Source organism: Coregonus lavaretus, assembly GCF_964263955.1.
Source record: "Coregonus lavaretus genome assembly, contig: SUPER_35_unloc_1, whole genome shotgun sequence".
In the NCBI taxonomy this organism is placed as follows: Eukaryota; Metazoa; Chordata; class Actinopteri; order Salmoniformes; family Salmonidae; genus Coregonus; species Coregonus lavaretus.
The window spans coordinates 1,977,238-1,997,794 of NW_028167181.1; the positions used below are offsets into that span (position 1 = coordinate 1,977,238).

At 46.1% G+C, this 20,557-nt stretch overlaps 2 protein-coding genes across 3 annotated transcripts in view; one reads left to right on the forward strand and one right to left on the reverse strand.

The window, feature by feature from the left end:
- Nucleotides 1-20,557, forward strand: part of tmem154 (transmembrane protein 154) — a 633,868-nt gene that overhangs the window by 534,386 nt on the left and 78,925 nt on the right. For both annotated transcript variants that reach the window (XR_014610669.1, XR_014610670.1), the window contains exon 9: nt 7,189-7,422. The gene's annotated coding sequence lies outside the window, so the exon portion shown is untranslated. The remainder of the gene's footprint in view (nt 1-7,188; nt 7,423-20,557) is intronic.
- Nucleotides 19,261-20,481, reverse strand: dctpp1 (dCTP pyrophosphatase 1). Its single transcript, XM_084188627.1, has one exon. The coding sequence runs from the start codon at nt 20,375-20,377 to the stop codon at nt 19,829-19,831; it is 549 nt and encodes a 182-aa protein (XP_084044753.1). The 5' UTR covers nt 20,378-20,481; the 3' UTR covers nt 19,261-19,828.

Here is a 20,557-nt window from a genome sequence, read left to right on the forward strand (position 1 = left end):
CATGATTTGGAAAGGCACGCACCTGTCTATATAAAGGTCCCACAGTTGACAGTGCATGTCAGAGCAAAAACCAAGCCATGAGGTCGAAGGAATTGTCCGAAGAGCTCAGAGACAGGATTGTGTCGAGGCACAGATCTGGGGAAGGGTACCAATACATTTCTGCAGCATTGAAGGTCCCCAAGAACACAGTGGCCTCCATCATTCTTAAATGGAAGAAGTTTGGAACCACCAAGACTCTTCCTAGAGCTGGCCGCCCGGCCAAACTGAGCAATTAGGGGAGAAGGGCCTTGGTCAGGGAGGTGACCAACAACCCGATGGTCACTGTGACAGAGCTCCAGAGTTCCTCTGTGGAGATGGTAGAACGTTCCAGAAGGACAACCATCTCTGCAGCACTCCACCAATCAGGCCTTTATGGTACAGTGGCCAGACGGAAGCCACTCCTCAGTAAAAGGCACATGACAGCCCACTTGGAGTTTGCCAAAAGGCACCTAAAGGACTCTCAGACCATGAGAAACAAGATTCTCTCGTCTGATGAAACCAAGATTGAACTCTTTGGCCTGAATGCCAAGCGTCACGTCTGGAGGAAACCTGCCACCATCTCTACGGTGAAGCATGGTGGTGGCAGCATCATGCTGTGGGGATGTTTTTCAGTGGCAGGGACTGGGAGACTAGTCAGAATCGAGGGAAAGATGAATGGAGCAAAGTACAGAGAGATCCTTGATGAAAACCTGCTCCAGAGAGCTCAGGGCCTCAGACTGTGGCGAAGGTTTATCTTCCAACAGGACAACGACCCTAAGCACACAGCCAAGACAACGCAGGAGTGGCTTCGGGACAAGTCTCTGAATGTCCTTGAGTGGCCCAGCCAGAGCCTGGACTTGAACCTGATCGAACATCTCTGGAGAGACCTGAAAATTGCTGTGCAGCGACGCTGCCCATCCAACCTGACAGAGCTTGAGAGGATCTGCATAAAAGAATGGGAGAAACTCCCCAAATACAGGCGTGCCAAGCTTGTAGCGTCATACCCAAGAAGACTCAAGGCTGTAATCGCTGCCAAAGGTGCTTCAACAAGTAAAGGGTCTGAATACTTATGTGAATGTCATTTTTCCATATATTTATTTTTATACATTTGCAAAAATCTCTAAAAACCTATTTTGGCTTTGTCATTATGGGGTATTTTGTGTAGATTTATGATTTTTTATATTTTTTATATCCGTTTTAGAATAAGGCTGTAACGTAAGAAACTGTGGAAAAAGTCAGGGGGTCTGAATACTTTCCGAATGCACTGTAGGCGTATGTTTGTGTTCATTCACAAGGAGAATAATAAAGATTCTGTACTCTCTTTCTCTATTATATACACACCAACAGGCTCTCAGTTTCACTGCAGAATTAGACATTTACTCACGTTTCTGTGTTTTTGACACCCCAGGTTGACTCCTGCTCCGTATCATTCTGTTTCTCCAAACGTCAAATTTTGAAGTGTTTGACACCATGAATTTGGAGGATAGGAATCATCAGTAAAGGGGATATGCTATCGCTTGCTAGCATCTGCACTGGGATGTGGCTAAATAGTCTTGAGCCATTGCAGTCCTAAAGGGCCTGTCTCAGTCCCTGTCAGTTAAGGCCCAGCAGTGTACCCAGGGACTGTAATGTGGCAACACCGCTCATTGGTGCTCCGTCCTAATCTATCCTAAACACACACTATTCAGGGCCCATTACTGTAAGTTCTGCTGGAACTTTCCTGGCCCTGTGGAGGTCCAGAGAAAGGTGTCGTGTTAGTGGGAGATGTGAGAAGCTTCGTCCCTATGGCAGTGGGGTGAGCGATGACCCGTCAGTGCAGACACAGGAAGGGATGGAGGGAGCAGCTGGACGATTTTACAGGCCAACGCCAAGAGACTCCTAGGTGGTAAGACAAGGATGTGTAATGGGATGAGGGGAGGAGGGAGGGAGAGGTTGGACATTGAAAGAAAGAGGGACAGAGGAGCGAGGGAGAGAGAGAGTGAGTACACGTCAGGGGAGGGAGAGAGAGAGAGTGAGTACACGTCAGGGGAGGGAGAGAGAGAGAGTGAGTACACGTCAGGGGAGGGAGAGGAGATGTTCGACAAAGGGAGACATTACATTTACATTTACGTCATTTAGCAGACGCTCTTATCCAGAGCGACTTACAAATTGGTGCATTCACCCTATAGCCAGTGGGATAAACACTTTACAATTTTATTTTATTTTTAAGGGGGGGGGGGGGGGGGTAGAAGGATTACTTTATCCTATCCCAGGTATTCCTTAAAGAGGTGGGGTTTCAAATGTCTCCGGAAGGTGGTGAGTGACTCCGCTGTCCTGGCGTCGTGAGGGAGCTTGTTCCACCATTGGGGTGCCAGAGCAGCGAACAGTTTTGACTGGGCTGAGCGGGAACTATGCTTCCGCAGAGGAAGGGGAGCCAGCAGGCCAGAGGTGGATGAACGCAATGCCCTCGTTTGGGTGTAGGGACTGATCAGAGCCTGAAGGTACGGAGGTGCCGTTCCCCTCACAGCTCCATAGGCAAGCACCATGGACTTGTAACAGATGCGAGCTTCAACTGGAAGCCAGTGGAGTGTGCGGAGGAGCGGGGTGACGTGAGAGAACTTGGGAAGGTTGAACACCAGACGGGCTGCGGCATTCTGGATGAGTTGTAGGGGTTTAATGGCACAGGCAGGGAGCCCAGCCAACAGCGAGTTGCAGTAATCCAGACGGGAGATGACAAGTGCCTGGATTAGGACCAGTGCCGCTTCCTGTGTAAGGCAGTAAGGCAGGGTCGTACTCTCCGAATGTTGTAGAGCATGAACCTGCAGGATCGGGTCACCGCCTTGATGTTAGCGGAGAACGACAGGGTGTTGTCCAGGGTCACGCCAAGGCTCTTCGCACTCTGGGAGGAGGACACAACGGAGTTGTCAACCGTGATGGCGAGATCATGGAACGGGCAGTCCTTCCCCGGGAGGAAGAGCAGCTCCGTCTTGCCAAGGTTCAGCTTGAGGTGGTGATCCGTCATCCATACTGATATGTCTGCCAGACATGCAGAGATGCGATTCGCCACCTGGTTATCAGAAGGGGGAAAGGAGAAGATTAGTTGTGTGTCGTCAGCGTAGCAATGATAGGAGAGGCCATGTGAGGATATGACAGAGCCAAGTGACTTGGTGTATAGCGAGAATAGGAGAGGGCCTAGAACTGAGCCCTGGGGGACACCAGTGGTGAGAGCACGTGGTGCGGAGACAGCTTCTCGCCACGCCACTTGGTAGGAGCGACCGGTCAGGTAGGACGCAATCCAAGAGTGAGCCGCGCCGGAGATGCCCAGCTCGGAGAGGGTGGAGAGGAGGATCTGATGGTTCACAGTATCAAAGGCAGCAGACAGGTCTAGAAGAACAAGAGCAGAGGAGAGAGAGTTAGCTTTAGCAGTGCGGAGAGCCTCCGTGACACAGAGAAGAGCAGTCTCAGTTGAATGACCAGTCCTGAAACCTGACTGGTTTGGATCAAGAAGGTCATTCTGAGAGAGATAGCAAGAGAGTTGGCTAAAGACGGCACGCTCAATAGTTTTGGAAAGAAAAGAAAGAAGGGATACTGGTCTGTAGTTGTTGACATCAGAGGGATCAAGTGTTGGTTTTTTGAGAAGGGGTGCAACTCTCGCTCTCTTGAAGACGGAAGGGACATAGCCAGCGGTCAAGGATGAGTTGATCAGCGAGGTGAGGTAGGGGAGAAGGTCACCGGAGATGGTCTGGAGAAGAGAGGAGGGGATGGGGTCAAGCGGGCAGGTTGTTGGGCGGCCTGTAGTCACAAGTCGCAAGATTTTATCTGGAGAGAGAGGGGAGAAAGAAGTCAAAGCATAGGGTAGGGCAGTGTGAGCAGGACCAGCAGTGTCATTAGACTTAACAAACGAGGATCGGATGTCGTCAACCTTCTTTTCAAAGTGGTTGACGAAGTCATCCACAGAGAGGGAGGAGGGGTGGGGGGGGGGGAGGATTCAGCAGGGAGGAGAATGTGGCAAAGAGCTTCCTAGGGTTAGGCAGATGCTTGGAATTTAGAGTGGTAGAAAGTGGCCTTAGCAGCAGAAACAGATGAAGAAAATGTAGAGAGGAGGGAGTGAAAAGATGCCAGGTCCGCAGGGAGTCTAGTTTTCTTCCATTTCCGCTCAGCTGCCCGGAGCTCTGTTCTGTGAGATCGCAATGAGTCATCAAGCCACGGAGCTGGATGGGAGGACCGAGCCGGCCGGGAGGATAGGGGACACAGAGAGTCAAAGGATGCGGAAAGGGAGGAGAGGAGGGTTGAGGAGGCAGAATCAGGAGATTGGAGGGAGAAGGATTGAGCAGAGGGAAGAGATGATAGGATGGAAGAGGAGAGAGTAGTGGGAGAGAGAGAGCGAAGGTTGCGGCGGCGCATTACCATCTGTGTAGGGGCAGAGTGAGTAGTGTTGGAGGAGAGCGAGAGAGAAAAGGATACAAAGTAGTGGTCGGAGACATGGAGGGGAGTTGCAGTGAGATTAGTAGAAGAGCAGCATCTAGTAAAGATGAGGTCAAGCGTATTGCCTGCCTTGTGAGTAGGGGGGGACGGTGAGAGGGTGAGGTCAAAAGAGGAGAGGAGTGGAAAGAAGGAGGCAGAGAGAAATGAGTCAAATGTAGACGTAGGGAGGTTGAAATCCCCCAAAACTGTGAGGGGTGAGCCATCCTCAGGAAAGGAACTTATCAAGGCGTCAAGCTCATTGATGAACTCTCCAAGGGAACCTGGAGGGCGATAGATGACAAGGATATTAAGCTTAAATGGGCTAGTGACTGTGACAGCATGGAATTCAAATGAGGAGATAGACAGATGGGTTAGGGGAAAAATTGAGAATGTCCACTTGGGAGAGATGAGGATTCCTGTGCCACCACCCCTCTGACCAGATGCTCTCGGGGTATGCGAGAACACATGGTCAGACGAGGAGAGAGCAGTAGGAGTAGCAGTGTTTTCAGTGGTAATCCATGTTTCCGTCAGCGCCAGGAAGTCGAGGGACTGGAGGGTAGCATAGGCTGGGATGAAGTCAGCGTTGTTGGCAGCAGAACGGCAGTTCCAGAGGCTGCCTGAGACCTGGAACTCCAGGTGTGTGGTGCGTGCAGGGACCACCAGGTTAGAGAGGCAGCAGCCACTCGGTGTGAGGCGTTTGTGTAGCCTGTGCGGAGAGGAGAGAACAGGGATAGGCAGAGGCATAGTTGACAGGCTGTAGCAAATGGCTACAATAATGCAGAGGAGATCGGAATGAAATGAACTAAACATCTGGGAAAGGAGAGAGCGGGGCCTCCCTTACCACAACTCCCAAATATAACTCTCCCAACTTCCACCTCAGAAACTATAATTGTTTCACTGAAACACCCGAATAAAACTCTCCCAACTTCCACTTTAGAAATTAGAATTGTTGTAAACTACAGCGGTTCAATGTTTCAAGGAATAGACTCAACTTACTTTATTCAGCTAGCTAACTATGACGCCATAGCTAACTAGCATGCTAGCATCCAATAACACATGGTTTAGCACCAATACTTGGTTACAACAAACTACCAATAGTGTGTTAACACGCTAAACAGATAATTCGTGTCCGTGTCTAGTTCCTTTCATAACGCAGCAATAATTAAACGTTGGCTAGCTAGCACAAAGATAATGTATTTAGCTGCTACAGTACTGCTAGCGTTGGCTAGCTAGCAATGGCTGCTGTGTTGACTTTGTTTGAGAAACGGCGTCGCTGCGAACGAATGTAGCTGGCTAAAATTATATTGTATTTAGTTGCTATAGTACTGCCAGCTGGTAGCGTTGGCTAGCTAGCAATGGCTGCGGTGATGACTTTGTTTGAAAAACGGCGTCGCTGCGAACGAATGTAGCTGGCTAAAAGGATATTGTATTTATTTGCTACAGTACTGCTAGCTGCTAGCTGGTAGTGTTGGCTAGCTAGCAATGGCTGCGGTGTTGACTTTGTTTGAAAAACGGCGTCGCTGCGAACGAATATAGCTGGCTAGCTAACCTCGATAGTTACTCTATACTACACCTTTATCTTTGATACAAATACAACTATGTAGCTAGCCACCATTACACTAATCAAATCGTTCCATTGTAATGTAATGTGTCATATTACCTGCGGAGCGAAGTACAGCATGACTACTCACCTCGCCTGCCTCGCCTTTACTAGGTTGGAGACATGGGGGGCCGCGGAGGGGCACAGAGCGGCTGTGTGTGGTTCACCTCTCCCAGGTTGGACTACTCTGACGAGAGGTAACCACAGACAAGGGAGGGGAGGACGTCAGTGGGATCATGGCGTACTACTAATCTCATCTATATTCTGGGTTCGTCTCACTAAGTGCACCAGGGGTTGTGTTCTGTTCATATGTAGCAGCAGGAGCAGCAGAGCCAGCCCACCGCGCCCTGTGAGTTATGGAGAATACACACACACCCTTAGCAGGGCTTAATGGCAAACGACCGTGTGAACTGGTTTACTGCTCTGTTCCCTTTGAGTGCTGCTAATATGTGACATGAATGCAAAGACACACACAAACACACATAAAAGACACGCACGCACACACACGTTTTACACACACACATACACCCAAAAGGCATCTGTTTCTGACAGTTGGGCCTTAATGGAATGCGTGGAGGTTGTGTTTGCAATAAAGCAAAATTATTAGCATAGACAGTTTTACAATGAGGGCAAACCTGAATGACAACAAAACTCTGCATCAATATAAAACATTTCAAATGCTATGTTCTGTAGGTGCTGGAGAAAACCAATACTGTAGGTCTTCTCAAGTTAACTTTACTGCTTATTCTCAGGGCTGGACCTGTCTGTCAACATGGTTAATCCTAAATTACTTAAAGTACAGAAAAATGGTACATTAACCTCTAAACTAATGCACCTCCAGGCCTGGTCCGCGCTGTTCCACACGCCGTCAACTTACAGTTTCTCTACACCCTGGCAGAGCTCAAACTGCGTTTAACAGCTTTTCATAAATGTCTCTTCAAAATGGCAGTGGGGAGTGTGCCTTCAAAACACACGTAGACTAGAGAGCTAGCTAGGGGGACTTGGAGAACAGAGCTCAGGGCAAAAATGAAGAGAAGAGAAAAAGAAAAGTGTTTATGAAATCAAAAAGTACTGATTGAGTCAGTGAATCATGCAGAGGCCTTCACATTTAGGGTGCCACTACTCAGGGGCGGTGTGTTCAATAGGGCGATATGGGCGACGCACTGCCAAACGGGAAAAGGAAGGGATTTTTTTTCTAATCAATTATATCACGGCAACAGTAGTTATCAGTGTTGTAATCTAGACGTCTGATCTGCCACAGTGCCACACTGCCACTAAATGTCCAATCAGGCTAAAGTCGTGCTTCAAATGGCCCCCCCCCCTTTTGGGGCGATTTCAGTCAGGTTGAAAATCGCCCAGAAGTCTGTCATAGACTCCCATGTAAAATCTATTTTTTTCAAATTTCAGAGCTTTCAATACAATCTCTATGGGTTTCTGAGGGCTTGCACTTACGCGCTTTCGTCATACGTAACGTAACCATGAACGTAACTAAGAAAAGAGCGGGTAGCAGCATCAATCAATTCACGTACTACTATCAAGATGGCTATAGCGTTCAGTGCAACTCGATTGTCTCTTTGAAAGAAGTTCACATCAAAGAGACAACCACAAAGTGCAGGAGCGCTTTTTTGAGTTCCTTCCCATCTCGGAATCAACCTCAGTCTCAATCGCCAGTGTGCTTTTGGAGAGACTGAACGGTCTTTTTGCCGACGACGTGAAAGTCAAACTCATTGCGCAAGCTTACGATGGAGCCAGTGTGATGAGGCGAGAGAAGGCAAAAGGTGCGTGAGCATTTCAAGAAAGGCCATTACGTGCATTGCTATGCGCATCAGCTGAATTTGATCATGCAGCAAGCTAAAAAGTAACTAGTAAACTAGTCCTCAGCATGCCTGATTTCAATGAGAAAGTCATTGACCGCTTTGCTGCATTGAAAGAGAGAAGAGAACAGTTTCAGTACAAGTAATGTAGCCTCTCTCTCTCTTTGTCCCTCCCTGTCTGTCTCTTTAACACACACACGCCCAAATCAGTTCACAGTTGATGTTGTTTAAAATAGTTATTTTTCATTTTTTTAAAAGTAAACAATTTTTTTTACAAATCTATACAATTGGCCAGAATATGGTTGTTCATATTTACAAAGCCATACAGATAGCTGTGTTTACCTTTTCTAGAAATTATTTTCAAATTCTGTTTTCAGGCAAAATGTCTATCACTGTTCATTTTCACAAATCTATACAAGAGGGCAGAATATGGAAGTCTATAAAAATTTCTTATTACCAATAACTTGCATCAATGTTTTCAGTAGCCTCTATCAAAAGCTCCTGCTTGCTCAGGTGCACATATTTCCAATTCAACCATGAGGCCTTTTTGAAGCAAGTAATGTGTATATCAGTATTGACTTATATGCTGCCCCTGTCTTCATGTTGTTGCTGGACATATCTTTTTTAAAATGTGTGTAGGTCACCTAAATCATCAGAAAAATTGCCCCCCCTGAGAATTTTTTCAGGAGCCGCCACTGCCACTACTGCTATGGAATAGATTGAATAATTCATGAACGTCAACAGCTCAAAAGCACTGAACACAAACAGACGAACTGACCGACGCATCTTGGCATTTTCATCAAAACAACAGTCAAGTCCTTCTCGGTTTCTTTCCATTACGTTCTATATAACTCGGTTCCTTTCTTTCTCCCTATCTTCCCAAGGCCTGTAAGGCAGCATCGTTCCACCTGTGACGCTCTTCCACGCAGGAAGGACCCGATTGAGGAGAAACAAAGCCATCCGAGTCACTTCCCCAGGTTCACCAACCTGATCCCAGAGCAGTTTGTGTTGTGTGGCCAAGCCGTTGACTATCCAGCACTAACAGATCTGGGACCAGGCTACAGGTTAGCCACCTTCTCTAGTTGACTTCAACCAGTACATAAAATAGAGAGAAAGGGCTCCTCCTAGTGGTAGAATTGAAGACCTGCAACTTCACTCAGATCACAAAGGAGGCAGCAAGACAGTCAGCCTCTTCCATAGCAACAGTCCCTACATAGCAACAACTTCCTTGAAGAAAAAAAGTACTACTATAGCCTTGGTCTCTCATTCAAAAGAGACAGCACTTTGTAGCCATCATCCTTGGGCACAGAATTGAATTTGATCCAGTTATGTGAAAGACCTTGCGTTGTATACAGCTCAGACAGCATTTCAATGGGGCCCTATTCCGAGCTGATATTTAGAACATAACAGAGGCAAAGACAAAATCTATAAGGATAAAGTTAGGGAAGGGTAAGTATTCTCCAAAATATAAAAGCGAGGCACACCACTTTCAAAGCATAAAGTTAGGGAGGGGTAAGTATTCTCCAAAATATAAAAGCGAGGCACACTACTTTCAAAGCATACCACATCCCTATTGATTTGCGCAACACTCCTGTCCACATTAGCATTTCAGTCAGAGAATCCTCATTCCTCCACTCCACTATGGACTTTTTACCCCATTTCCACACCGGGATGTGTATGATGAATGCAGGCCTATGATGAATCCCTTCAAAGCCAGAAATAATCTCAGGGTGGTAGCCTCGGATGGTGAGTCCATGATGTGCCAACGGTCCAATTTCAGCCCCCACAATGCTGAACTTTGATCAGAGGTACGGTTGATTTAAGCACCCCTGCTTCTGGCTGTCACTACCGGCCTAGCAGGGAGCTAGCTGAGAATTCTGGGTATTGAGACCTCGTGGAAATCAGTGACTGGATGAAACAGACTCCACAAAGGACTGCATGGTGGAACGACTCTATTGCCAGCTTATCTGGTACATCCTCAGTTTATATTAAGAGGAAAAACAGCAGTTGGGATGGAAATGCAGTAGAATATCATCAGTGAACACAAAGGAGCAGACTACTGTCCACTTTCACTGGCAGTAAGCATCACCTTTGAATACAGTACAGGCATATGCTGGCTACTAGAAAGGGAGGAAAGGGGAACTGTGCTAGGATACAATTATGCAACTAGTGGCAATCTAATGCCTGTGAACTTGGAACAGTTTGATGCCACATTGGTCTGATGTAATATTGCATCTTGAAAGTGATGCGCCCACCACTTCCCTCCGAGGGACCAGTGTTCCACCACAGGCACAGCCCACAGAGAAGAGGCTGTTACAGAGATCCTTATGACATGTGAAGGCAACTGCCATCTTGTTGTCAAGTTTCCCCCAAACATCCCAGCGTTTTTTACTTTGGTTGGTTTTATGTCAATTAGCATCAACCAACAGTTAGCTGCATGTCTTCCTGTCTGTCAGAGAGTCTCTGGTAGCCTTGAAGTGTAGCAGTCCCAGCATTGCAGACATACAGTGCATTCGGAAAGTATTCAGACCCCTTGAATATTTCCACATTTTGTTACGTTACAGCCTTATTCTAAAATGGATGGAAAAAAAAACATCAATCTACACACAATACCCCATAATGACAAAGTGAAAACAGGTTTTATAAATGTTATTTACATAAGTATTCAGACCCTTTGCTATGAGACTCGAAATTTAGCTCTGGTACATCCAGTTTCCTTTGATCATCCTTGAGATGTTTCTACAACTTGATTGGAGTCCACCTGTGGTAAATTCATTCGATTGGACATGATTTGGAAAGACACACACCTGTCTATATAAAGGTCCCACAGTTGACAGTGCATGTCAGAGCAAAAAACAAACCATGAGGTCAAAGTAATTGTCCGTAGTGCTCCGAGACAGGATTGTGTGGAGGCACAGATCTGGGGAAGGGTACCAAAAAATGTCTGCAGCATTGAAGGTCTCGAAGAACACAGTGGCCTCCATCATTCTTCAATGGAAGAAGTTTGTAACCACCAAGACTCTTCTTAGAGCTGACTGTCCGGCCAAACTGAGCAAAGGTCCTTGGTCAGGGAGGTGACCAACAACCCGATGGTCACTGTGACAGAGCTCCAGAGAGGCCTCTGTGAAGATGGGAGAACCTTCCATAAGGACAACTATCTCTGCAGCACTCCACCACTCAGGCCTTTATGGTATTATGGTGACGGAAGCCACTCCTCAGTAAAAGGCACATGACAGCCCGCTTGGAGTTTGCCAAAAGCCACCTAAAGACTCTCAGACCATGAGAAACAAGATTCTCTAGTCTGATGAATACAAGATTGAACTATTTGGCCTTAATGCCAAATGTCACATCTGGAGGAAACCTGGCACCATCCCTACGGTAAGGCATGGTGGTGGCAGCATCATGCTGTGGGGATGTTTTTCAGCGGCAGGGACTGGGAGACCAGTCATGATCGAGGCAAAGATGAACGGAGCAAAGTACAGAGAGATCCTTGATGAAAACCTGCTCCAGAGCGCTCAGGACCTCAGACTGAGGCGAAGGTTCACCTTCCAACAGGACAACGACCCTAAGCACACAGCCAAGACAACGCAGGAGTGGCTTCGGAACAAGTCTCTGAATGTCCTTGAGTGGCCCAGCCAGAGCCCAGACTTGAACCCGATCTAACATCTCTGGAGAGACCTGAAAATAGCTGTGCAGCGACGCTCCCCATCCAACCTGACAGAGCTTGAGAGGATCTGCATAAAAGAATGGGAGAAACTCCCCAAATACAGGTGTGCCAAGCCTGTAGCGTCATACCCAAGAAGACTCGAGGCTGTAATCACTGCCAAAGGTGCGTCAACAAAGTACTGAGTAAAGGGTCTGAATACTTATGTAAATTTGATATTAAAGTTTTTTTTTTTTTTTATACATATGCAAACATTTCTAAAAAACTGTTTTTGGTTTGACATTACAGGGTATTGTGTGTAGATTGATGAGGGGAAAAAACAATTTAATCAATTTTAGAATAAGGCTGTAACGTAACAAAATGTGGAAAAAGTCAACGGGTCTGAATCCTTTACGAATGCACTGTAACGGCCCAGATGACAAGTTCTCACGGGATGAATGTATGAAGAAATCGCTCTCCGACTGGAGCCAAAACTTTTGACTACGAGCTTCATATAATTTTGTCAGGTGCTGTCAACATCAATCATTACCATCATCAGCCTCATCAATCACCATCATCGTCATTATCATCATCCTGACCTAGCAAAGACAGGGAGACTAAGAACAACGTAACCTAGATAACATATTTTTTCAATAGAAACTTTTCAGTAAAACATTAGTACCAGACTATTTCTTAGCTACCTAGCCTGCACTCTAGTTGACCTTTATGTGCGTGTGTCCGTGTGTGTGTGCGTACGCACTTGCGTCACATCAGTGAACAAAACACTACACGACCGTGGCTTTTCGAATTACCTGACATTATGTTACATTTTCCTGATGGAAAAAACTGAATCACTTGTACGGTATAACATCAATATCCCAACATTTGCGGGGGAGAAAACGTCAGGTTGTTTTAAGCAGAACATTGGTGTCAGCTTTCTAAAAAGTGAGAGGGAAAAAAACATCTGGCTGCTTTGTCATTTTCAGCGAGCAGGAATCAGAGAGGTGATAAAGATAGTTTGGACTCCCAAATCCCTTTATAGTGCACTACTTTTGATCAGAACCTATGGGGCACTGGTCAGAAGTAGTGCACTTCTTTAGAGTATAGGGAATAGGGTGCCATTTGGGATGCACTATGCTGTGCTGCTCCGTGCTGTGCTGGCTGTCTCTGTCAGAACCAAACAAACAGAGGAGAGGAAATCACTGTCTGGCCATAAGCAGGGTGAGTGGCATGAGAAATCGCTCTGTGCGTCTGTCTCTGCCTGGGCGATGCAATGTGATGTGCATCCTGGAGCCCGTCTGGGCGATGCGCATTTTGGCTGTCACCTGGGCATCCCTGCAGAGAAGGATCTGACAGAGGAGATAGGGAGAGGACAGGGGAGCCGTGTGGGTGTGTGTACAAATGGTAGGTATACCTCACATCCAATTGTAAAGAAGGTTGAGTAGATTGGTGCTATGTAGGTCTGGAAAGCCTATCTGCTTCAGCCCTGCGTACAAATGGCATCACATCAAAGCATGCAGACTGCATTACATTTAAAAAAGGTACAAATGTATGGTAGAAGTCATACGTCTCATAATAATGGGGAAAGTCAAGTCAAGACTTGAGTAAAAATCCCAAGACTTGGGAAATAACTGTGACGAATAGCAAAAGATGCATTGCAGAGCCTACTTTTGCCTGAGTCAGAGCTGCATTGTCATTCAGCTGGGGTATTAGTTATAGCTTCAGGAATGGGTTATAGAAATATTCATTTGCTCCTCATGATTACTCACTCATACCCAATGCTTTGGGGGTTATGAGGAAACAACACAAGGAAAGCACAGCCAGTTTTAGAAATGTAGGCAAGAAGAGCTCTCCAAAACCTCGTCTCAGACAAATTACCTATTTTTCTCTGTCACTGTGGGTGCTGGTATAGTGCCAACTTCCCCAACTCTCATAGAGAAATAACAGGTACCACAAAGCTGAGCTATAGGGGAAAGTGGGGTAAGTTGAGCCAAAGGGGTAAGTTGAGCCACCCTTGTTTCTAAGAAGCCATACACAAAATTAATCATTTGACCAAATATTTAGGGAGAGGTCATCATTTCATGGAGTCAGTGAAGGAAGACACCACATGGACAAAGTGGTAAGCAAGTTAGGTCTAAAAATTCAAATGAATTTATTGTGTTAGACTGCAGGGGTACTCAACTCTTACCCTACGAGGTCCAGAGCCTGCTGGTTTTCTGTTCTACCTAATAATGAATTGCATCCACCTGGTGTCTCAGGTCTAAATCAGTCCCTGATTAGATGGGAACAATGAAAACATGCAGTGAAACTGGCTCTGAGGTCCAGAGTCGAGTGTGTTAAAGGTTTCATGACACTTGTATCTAAAACAAAGTAGATCATTCTAAGATTGTTCTATACATCAGTTGGGGTCTCTATAAGCTTCAATATGAGGTCATAAACCTAGCATGAAAGTGCATCCTTGTAGCTGTGTGGGCTAATATAGTCCAAATGTTTGCCATGCAGTAAGTTGAGCCAATGGTTGAGCAAATTGAAGTGTTTACATCCCAGGTGTAATGTAAGGCATTATCGCTGGGATATGAGCTAACAACAGGACCTGGCCTATGTTAAATGTTTGAAAAAGTATTAAAAGACAAAGTGATTGTGTTGAATTGTGTTTGGGAAATAGAGATAGACATGTTTTTAAAAAGTTAGTGGTAATATTTCATTTAGGACAGAAATGTGTAGGCTGCTTAACTTACCCTTTCCCACAGCTCAATGTACCCCATACCCAGTGTAAGTTGTGCCAACAGACCACTTATTTATTTTTTATATGAATTCTGATTATTTCCAGGGATACACAACACCCTGAAATATTTGTAGATATCTTTGTTAGAAATGACTTTTTTCCCCTTAGAGTGATGCTAAATGTAAAAATGTGCTAAATTTACTCCACTCTCTCCTAGCAGCCATATTGAATAGCAATTAAGGAAGCAATGTGGTTGGAGGAACATTACTTCCAGATTCACCAGAGACAACCCACCCCTTTGGCTGTGAGAGATTGATTCCACCCTGCTACCTGCCTGGGACATTTCCACACAAATTGAATAGCGTTAGCAACCCAAGAATGTGTCAGCCAGGCCCAGGAGTTATGCTGCTATAGGCTCACACCATGCTATAAAAAGAAAATAAATTGTGCATCGCATCTCAGTATGTTACCCTCAGGCTACGGGTTATGCTATGGTGCAGCAAATCACACAGAGGGTCTAACTTGCCTGACTGCCATTGTTTCAATATGGTCAGTGCTATCTGGGATCTTTGGGAAGTCCCTACCCTAAACCCTAACCATTTCAATGGGGGGGCACTGCAGAAATACAGTGTTCACTCACTGTTCATGGGACCGTGCTCCCACCCATCCAGGACATCTACTTGAAACTGTTCCTGAGGATGTCTCGCAGGATCATCAAGGACCCCACACACTAGCTGTTCGCTCACTCCCTTACCGTCGGTCGGACAGACAGTATCGGAGCATAAGGCTCTGAGACCGTTTCTATCAACAAGCCATCAGACTGCTGAACACTTGAACTGGACTGACCACCTGCACTGAGTCGCCGCACCTTAGCGCATACCTCTTATTTACTATTGCTAAATACTGCACAATTTAAACACATGCCCCCCCCCCCTTCTCCAAAACACATGTAAATATTGTTATATAAATTGTGTCTTCCTGTATTATACTAATGCTAAAATGTTTATTCTATTCTTCTGAGCCATTTACTTTATTTTCAAATTCTTATATTTTATTATTGTTGTTGCATTGTCGAGAAGGAATCTGCAAGTAAGTATTTTGTTTGACGGTGTATACCATGTGTATCCTGAACATACGACTAATAAAACGTCTTCTAGTTTGGGGCTACACTGACTTAACACAGACAGGCTGCATCCCAGTCCTCCTTTTCCCCAGTTTGTCCTTGCACACTTCCCGTCACGGATTTAACAATGGTGGAAACTCCCTGCAGCCAACAATTACACCAATCAAATGCTTTTTGATCCATGACAGATGTGTGCAAGTGCAAAGCGGTGGAGAATCTGGACATACACACACATACACACACACACACACACACTAGATAAACTGCTTTGCATTTTATTACACAGACTAGCCAAAAATAGTCTTGGCCATATACACTGAACAAAAATATAAACGCAACATGTAAAGTGTTGGTCCCATGTTTCATGAGCTGAAATAAAAGATCCCAGAAATGTTCCATACACACAAAAAGCGTATTTCTCTCAAATGTTGTGCATAAATTTGTTTATATCCCATTGAGTGAGCATTTCTCGTCGGGAGCTTCATGAAATGGGTTTCCATGGCTGAGCAGCTGCACACAAGCCTAAGATCACCATGTGCAATGCCAAGTGTTGGCTGGAACTTGCTGCCATTGGACTCTGGAGCAGTGGAAACGCGTTCTCTGGAGTGATGAATCATGCTTCACCATCTGGCAGTCCGACGGACGAATCTGGGTTCGGCGGATGCCAGGAGAATGCTATCTGCCCCAATACATAGTGCCAACTGTAAAGTTTGGTGGAGGAGGAATAATGGTCTGGGGCTGTTTCCCAAGGTTCGGGCCAGGGCCCTCAGTTCCAGTGAAGGGAAATCTTAACGCTACAGCATACAATGACATTCTAGATTCTGTGCTTCCAACTTTGTGGCAACAGTTTGAGGAAGGCCCTTTCCTGTTTCAGCATGAAAATGCCCCGTGCACAAAGCGAGGTCCATACAAAAATGGTTTGTCGAGATCGGTGTGGAAGAACTTGAATGGCCTGTACAGAGCCCTGACCTCAACCCCATCGAACACCTTTGGGATGAATTGGAACGCTGACTGCGAGCCAGGCCTAATCGCCCAACATCAGTGCATGACCTCACTAATACACATGGCTGAATGGAAGCAAGTCCCCGCAGATATGTTTCAACATCTAGTGGAAAGCCTTCCCAGAAGAGTGGAGGCTGTTATAGCAGCAAAGGGGGGACCAACTCCATTTTAATACCCATGATTTTGGAATGAGATGTTCGATGAGCAGGTGTCCACATACACTACATGACCAAAAGTATCTCAAGTTGAGGGAGCGTGTAATTGGCATGTTGACTGCAGGAATGTTCACCAGAGTTGCTGCCAGAGAACTGAATGTTCCCTTCTCTTTCTTAAGCCGCCTCCAACGTCATTTGTGAGAATTTGGCAGTATGTCCAACCGGCCTCACAACCCCAGACCACGTGTATGGCGTCGTGTGGGCGAGCGGTTTGCTGATGTCAACGTTGTGAACAGAGTGCCCCATGGTGGCGGTGTGGTTATGGCATGGGCAGGCATAAGCTACAGACAATGAACACAATTGCATTTTATCTATGGAAATGTAAATGCACAGAGATAACGTGACAAGTTCCTGAGGCCCATTGTCGTGCCATTCATCCTCCGCCATCACCTCATGTTTCAGTATCATAATGCACGGCCCCATATCGCAAGGACCTGTACACAATTCCTGGAAGCTGAAAATTTCCCAGTTCTTCCATGGTCTGCATACTAACCCGACATGTCACCTATTGAGCATGTTTCGGATGCTCTGGATTGATGTGTACGACAGCGTGTTCCAGTTCCCGCCAATATCCAGCAACTTCGCACAGTCATTGAAGAGGAGTGGGACAACATTCCACAGGCCACAATCAACAGCCTGATCAACTCTATGCGAAGGAGATGTGTTGCGCTGCATGAGGCAAATGGTGGTTACACCAGATACTGACTGCTTTTCTAAGACCAATATATCTGTATTCCCAGTCATGTGAAATCCATAGATTAGGGCCTAATGAATTCATTTCAATTGACTCATTTCCTTATATGAACTAACTCAGTAACATCTTTGAAATTGTTCCATTTATATTTCAGTATAGTTGTAGCTCATTAAACCATCAGATTTGGCTAGCCGACATTTTGGATTGTTAACCCTAGGCCTGGGGCCACGAAACAATACTGTTGGACTGACTGCTTATCAAAATGAACAGTTACAAAAAAAGAGTAACTCATTCATTTCCCCCATCTCCCATAGTAGCGTTGTGTGCGTGTGTTAATGTCCCCATCTCCCATAGTAGCGTTGTGTGCGTGTGTTAATGTCCCCATCTCCCATAGTAGCGTTGTGTGCGTGTGTTCATTTCCCCATCTCCCATAGTAGCGTTGTGTGCGTGTGTTAATGTCCCCATCTCCCATAGTAGCGTTGTGTGCGTGTGTTCATTTCCCCATCTCCCATAGTAGCGTTGTGTGCGTGTGTTAATGTCCCCCATCTCCCATAGTAGCGTTGTGTGTGTGTGTTAATGTCCCCATCTCCCATAGTAGCGTTGTGTGTGTGTGTTAATGTCCCCATCTCCCATAGTAGCGTTGTGCGTGTGTGTTAATGTCCCCATCTCCCATAGTAGCGTTGTGTGCGTGTGTTCATTTCCCCATCTCCCATAGTAGCGTTGTGTGCGTGTGTTCATTTCCCCATCTCCCATAGTAGCGTTGTGTGCGTGTGTTCATTTCCCCATCTCCCATAGTAGCGTTGTGTGTGTGTGTTAATGTCCCCATCTCCCATAGTAGCGTTGTGTGCGTGTGTTCATTTCCCCATCTCCCATAGTAGCGTTGTGTGCGTGTGTTCATTTCCCCATCTCCCATAGTAGCGTTGTGTGCGTGTGTTCATTTCCCCATCTCCCATAGTAGCGTTGTGTGCGTGTGTTAATGTCCCCCCATCTCCCATAGTAGCGTTGTGTGCGTGTGTTCATTTCCCCCATCTCCCATAGTAGCGTTGTGTGCGTGTGTTAATGTCCCCATCTCCCATAGTAGCGTAGTGTGCGTGTGTTAATGTCCCCCCATCTCCCATAGTAGCGTTGTGTGCGTGTGTTCATTTCCCCCATCTCCCATAGTAGCGTTGTGTGCGTGTGTTAATGTCCCCATCTCCCATAGTAGCGTTGTGTGCGTGTGTTAATGTCCCCATCTCCCATAGTAGCGTTGTGTGCGTGTGTTCATTTCCCCATCTCCCATAGTAGCGTTGTGTGCGTGTGTTCATTTCCCCATATCCCATAGTAGCATTGTGTGTGTGTGTTAATGTCCCCCCATCTCCCATAGTAGCGTTGTGTGTGTGTGTTAATGTCCCCCCATCTCCCATAGTAGCGTTGTGTGCGTGTGTTAATGTCCCCATCTCCCATAGTTGCGTTGTGTGCGTGTGTTAATGTCCCCCATCTCCCATAGTAGCGTTGTGTGCGTGTGTTAATGTCCCCATCTCCCATAGTAGCGTTGTGTGCGTGTGTTCATTTCCCCATCTCCCATAGTAGCGTTGTGTGCGTGTGTTCATTTCCCCATCTCCCATAGTAGCGTTGTGTGCGTGTGTTAATTCCCCATCTCCCATAGTAGCGTTGTGTGTGTGTGTTCATTCCCCCATCTCCCATAGTAGCGTTGTGTGCGTGTGTTAATGTCCCCCCATCTCCCATAGTAGCGTTGTGTGCGTGTGTTAATTCCCCCATCTCCCATAGTAGCGTTGTGTGCGTGTGTTAATTTCCCCATCTCCCATAGTAGCGTTGTGTGCGTGTGTTAATTTCCCCATCTCTTATTGTAGCTAATTTCCCAGGGAAGTAAATAAGGCAATAGTGATTAAATCAGTCTACAATCTGCATTTATCTGATTGATAAGCGCATTACGAAGTCAATATACATACAATACAAAGCATCTGCAGGACAGCAAGTATAGTTGAAGGCACTTTTATTTTTGGGAGGAAGATTGTTGCACACATGCATTTAAAGCAACAAAAGAACATATCTTCCGCCGATCATTGACAACAATATGAATTTAAGAGAGTTAAAGGTAGTTACTCATGCTATGAAAAATAAAAATTGACTTCTTACAAGTGCCTACACATTTGACTTTGGGGAACAGTAAAAATGACAAACCACCAGAGGCAAGTCAAAAGATGATGAATATCCATATAGTTAAATTAAAACATTGATTTAAAACGCACTTTATAAAACTAAAAGCAGCTAAGGGCAGTTTGACCAACTATTGACATACAGTAGTGCCCTAAATCAAATGTTGTATAAACACTCTCCATTTCCATCAACTGAAGTTGAACAGTCATTTTCAGTTCTTGTGTACTTTGTAAATGCAGGGGTGTATTCATTACGCCAATTCGAGCGTTCCTATTGGACAAATTCAGGTAGGTCCCTCACCGTTTCGTTCGCTTCTTAAACGCTAAACGTTTTCCGTAACGAATACACCCCGGGTTGAAAGTCATACATCTTGGGCATGACAGCATGCATTTGCTCAGTCCTTGTATTCAGTGTACTTCTTAGCGGAGCCACGCACCTTGCTGGCAGGGTACTTCAGCCTATTTAGGGCCATTTTGCGCAGCACAGCTTGGGGTAAATCGATGTGACATTTCTCAGCCAGCTCAACTAGGTAGATGAGGACGTCGCTGAGTTCATGTGCCAGGTGGTCGCGCTCGGAGTCGGTCCAGCCGGGCAGTCCTTCGGTCACCTCGCCACGCCACTGGAACAGCTCCGATACCTCGCCCACCTCTCCGACCATAGCTAGCAGGAGGTTGCGGGGTTGGTGGAACTGGTTCCAGTCTCGCTCATCAGTAAATTCCGCTTGCATCCGTCGTATGTCTTCTATGGTGGGTTCGGCAGTGAAAGAGAATGTATCGTTTGGGATTCTTCTCTTAGTTCCATTTTGCTTGGGAGTGTGGATGTCTGTCTCGCCGTTTGCGCTGGCTATTTTTGACTTGCTGGTAGTGCCATTGGTGTGTTTAGTTTCAGATGGGGCCAACGTCTCGCCGTTCAGTCCATGCACTTCATCGCCGTTCATTGCCATCGCGTTGTCGATTTTACACAACTACTGCACGGATCAACACTTATTTCGCTGTAAACAACCAACCTTGACAACGATGTGGAAAACTCCCGCCACACAAACGCTGCTCTTGTAGCCGGAAGGTGTCACACAAATCGCCGGAAATTCGAAATATGCGTTATCTTAATTTGTTGCATTGTGGGG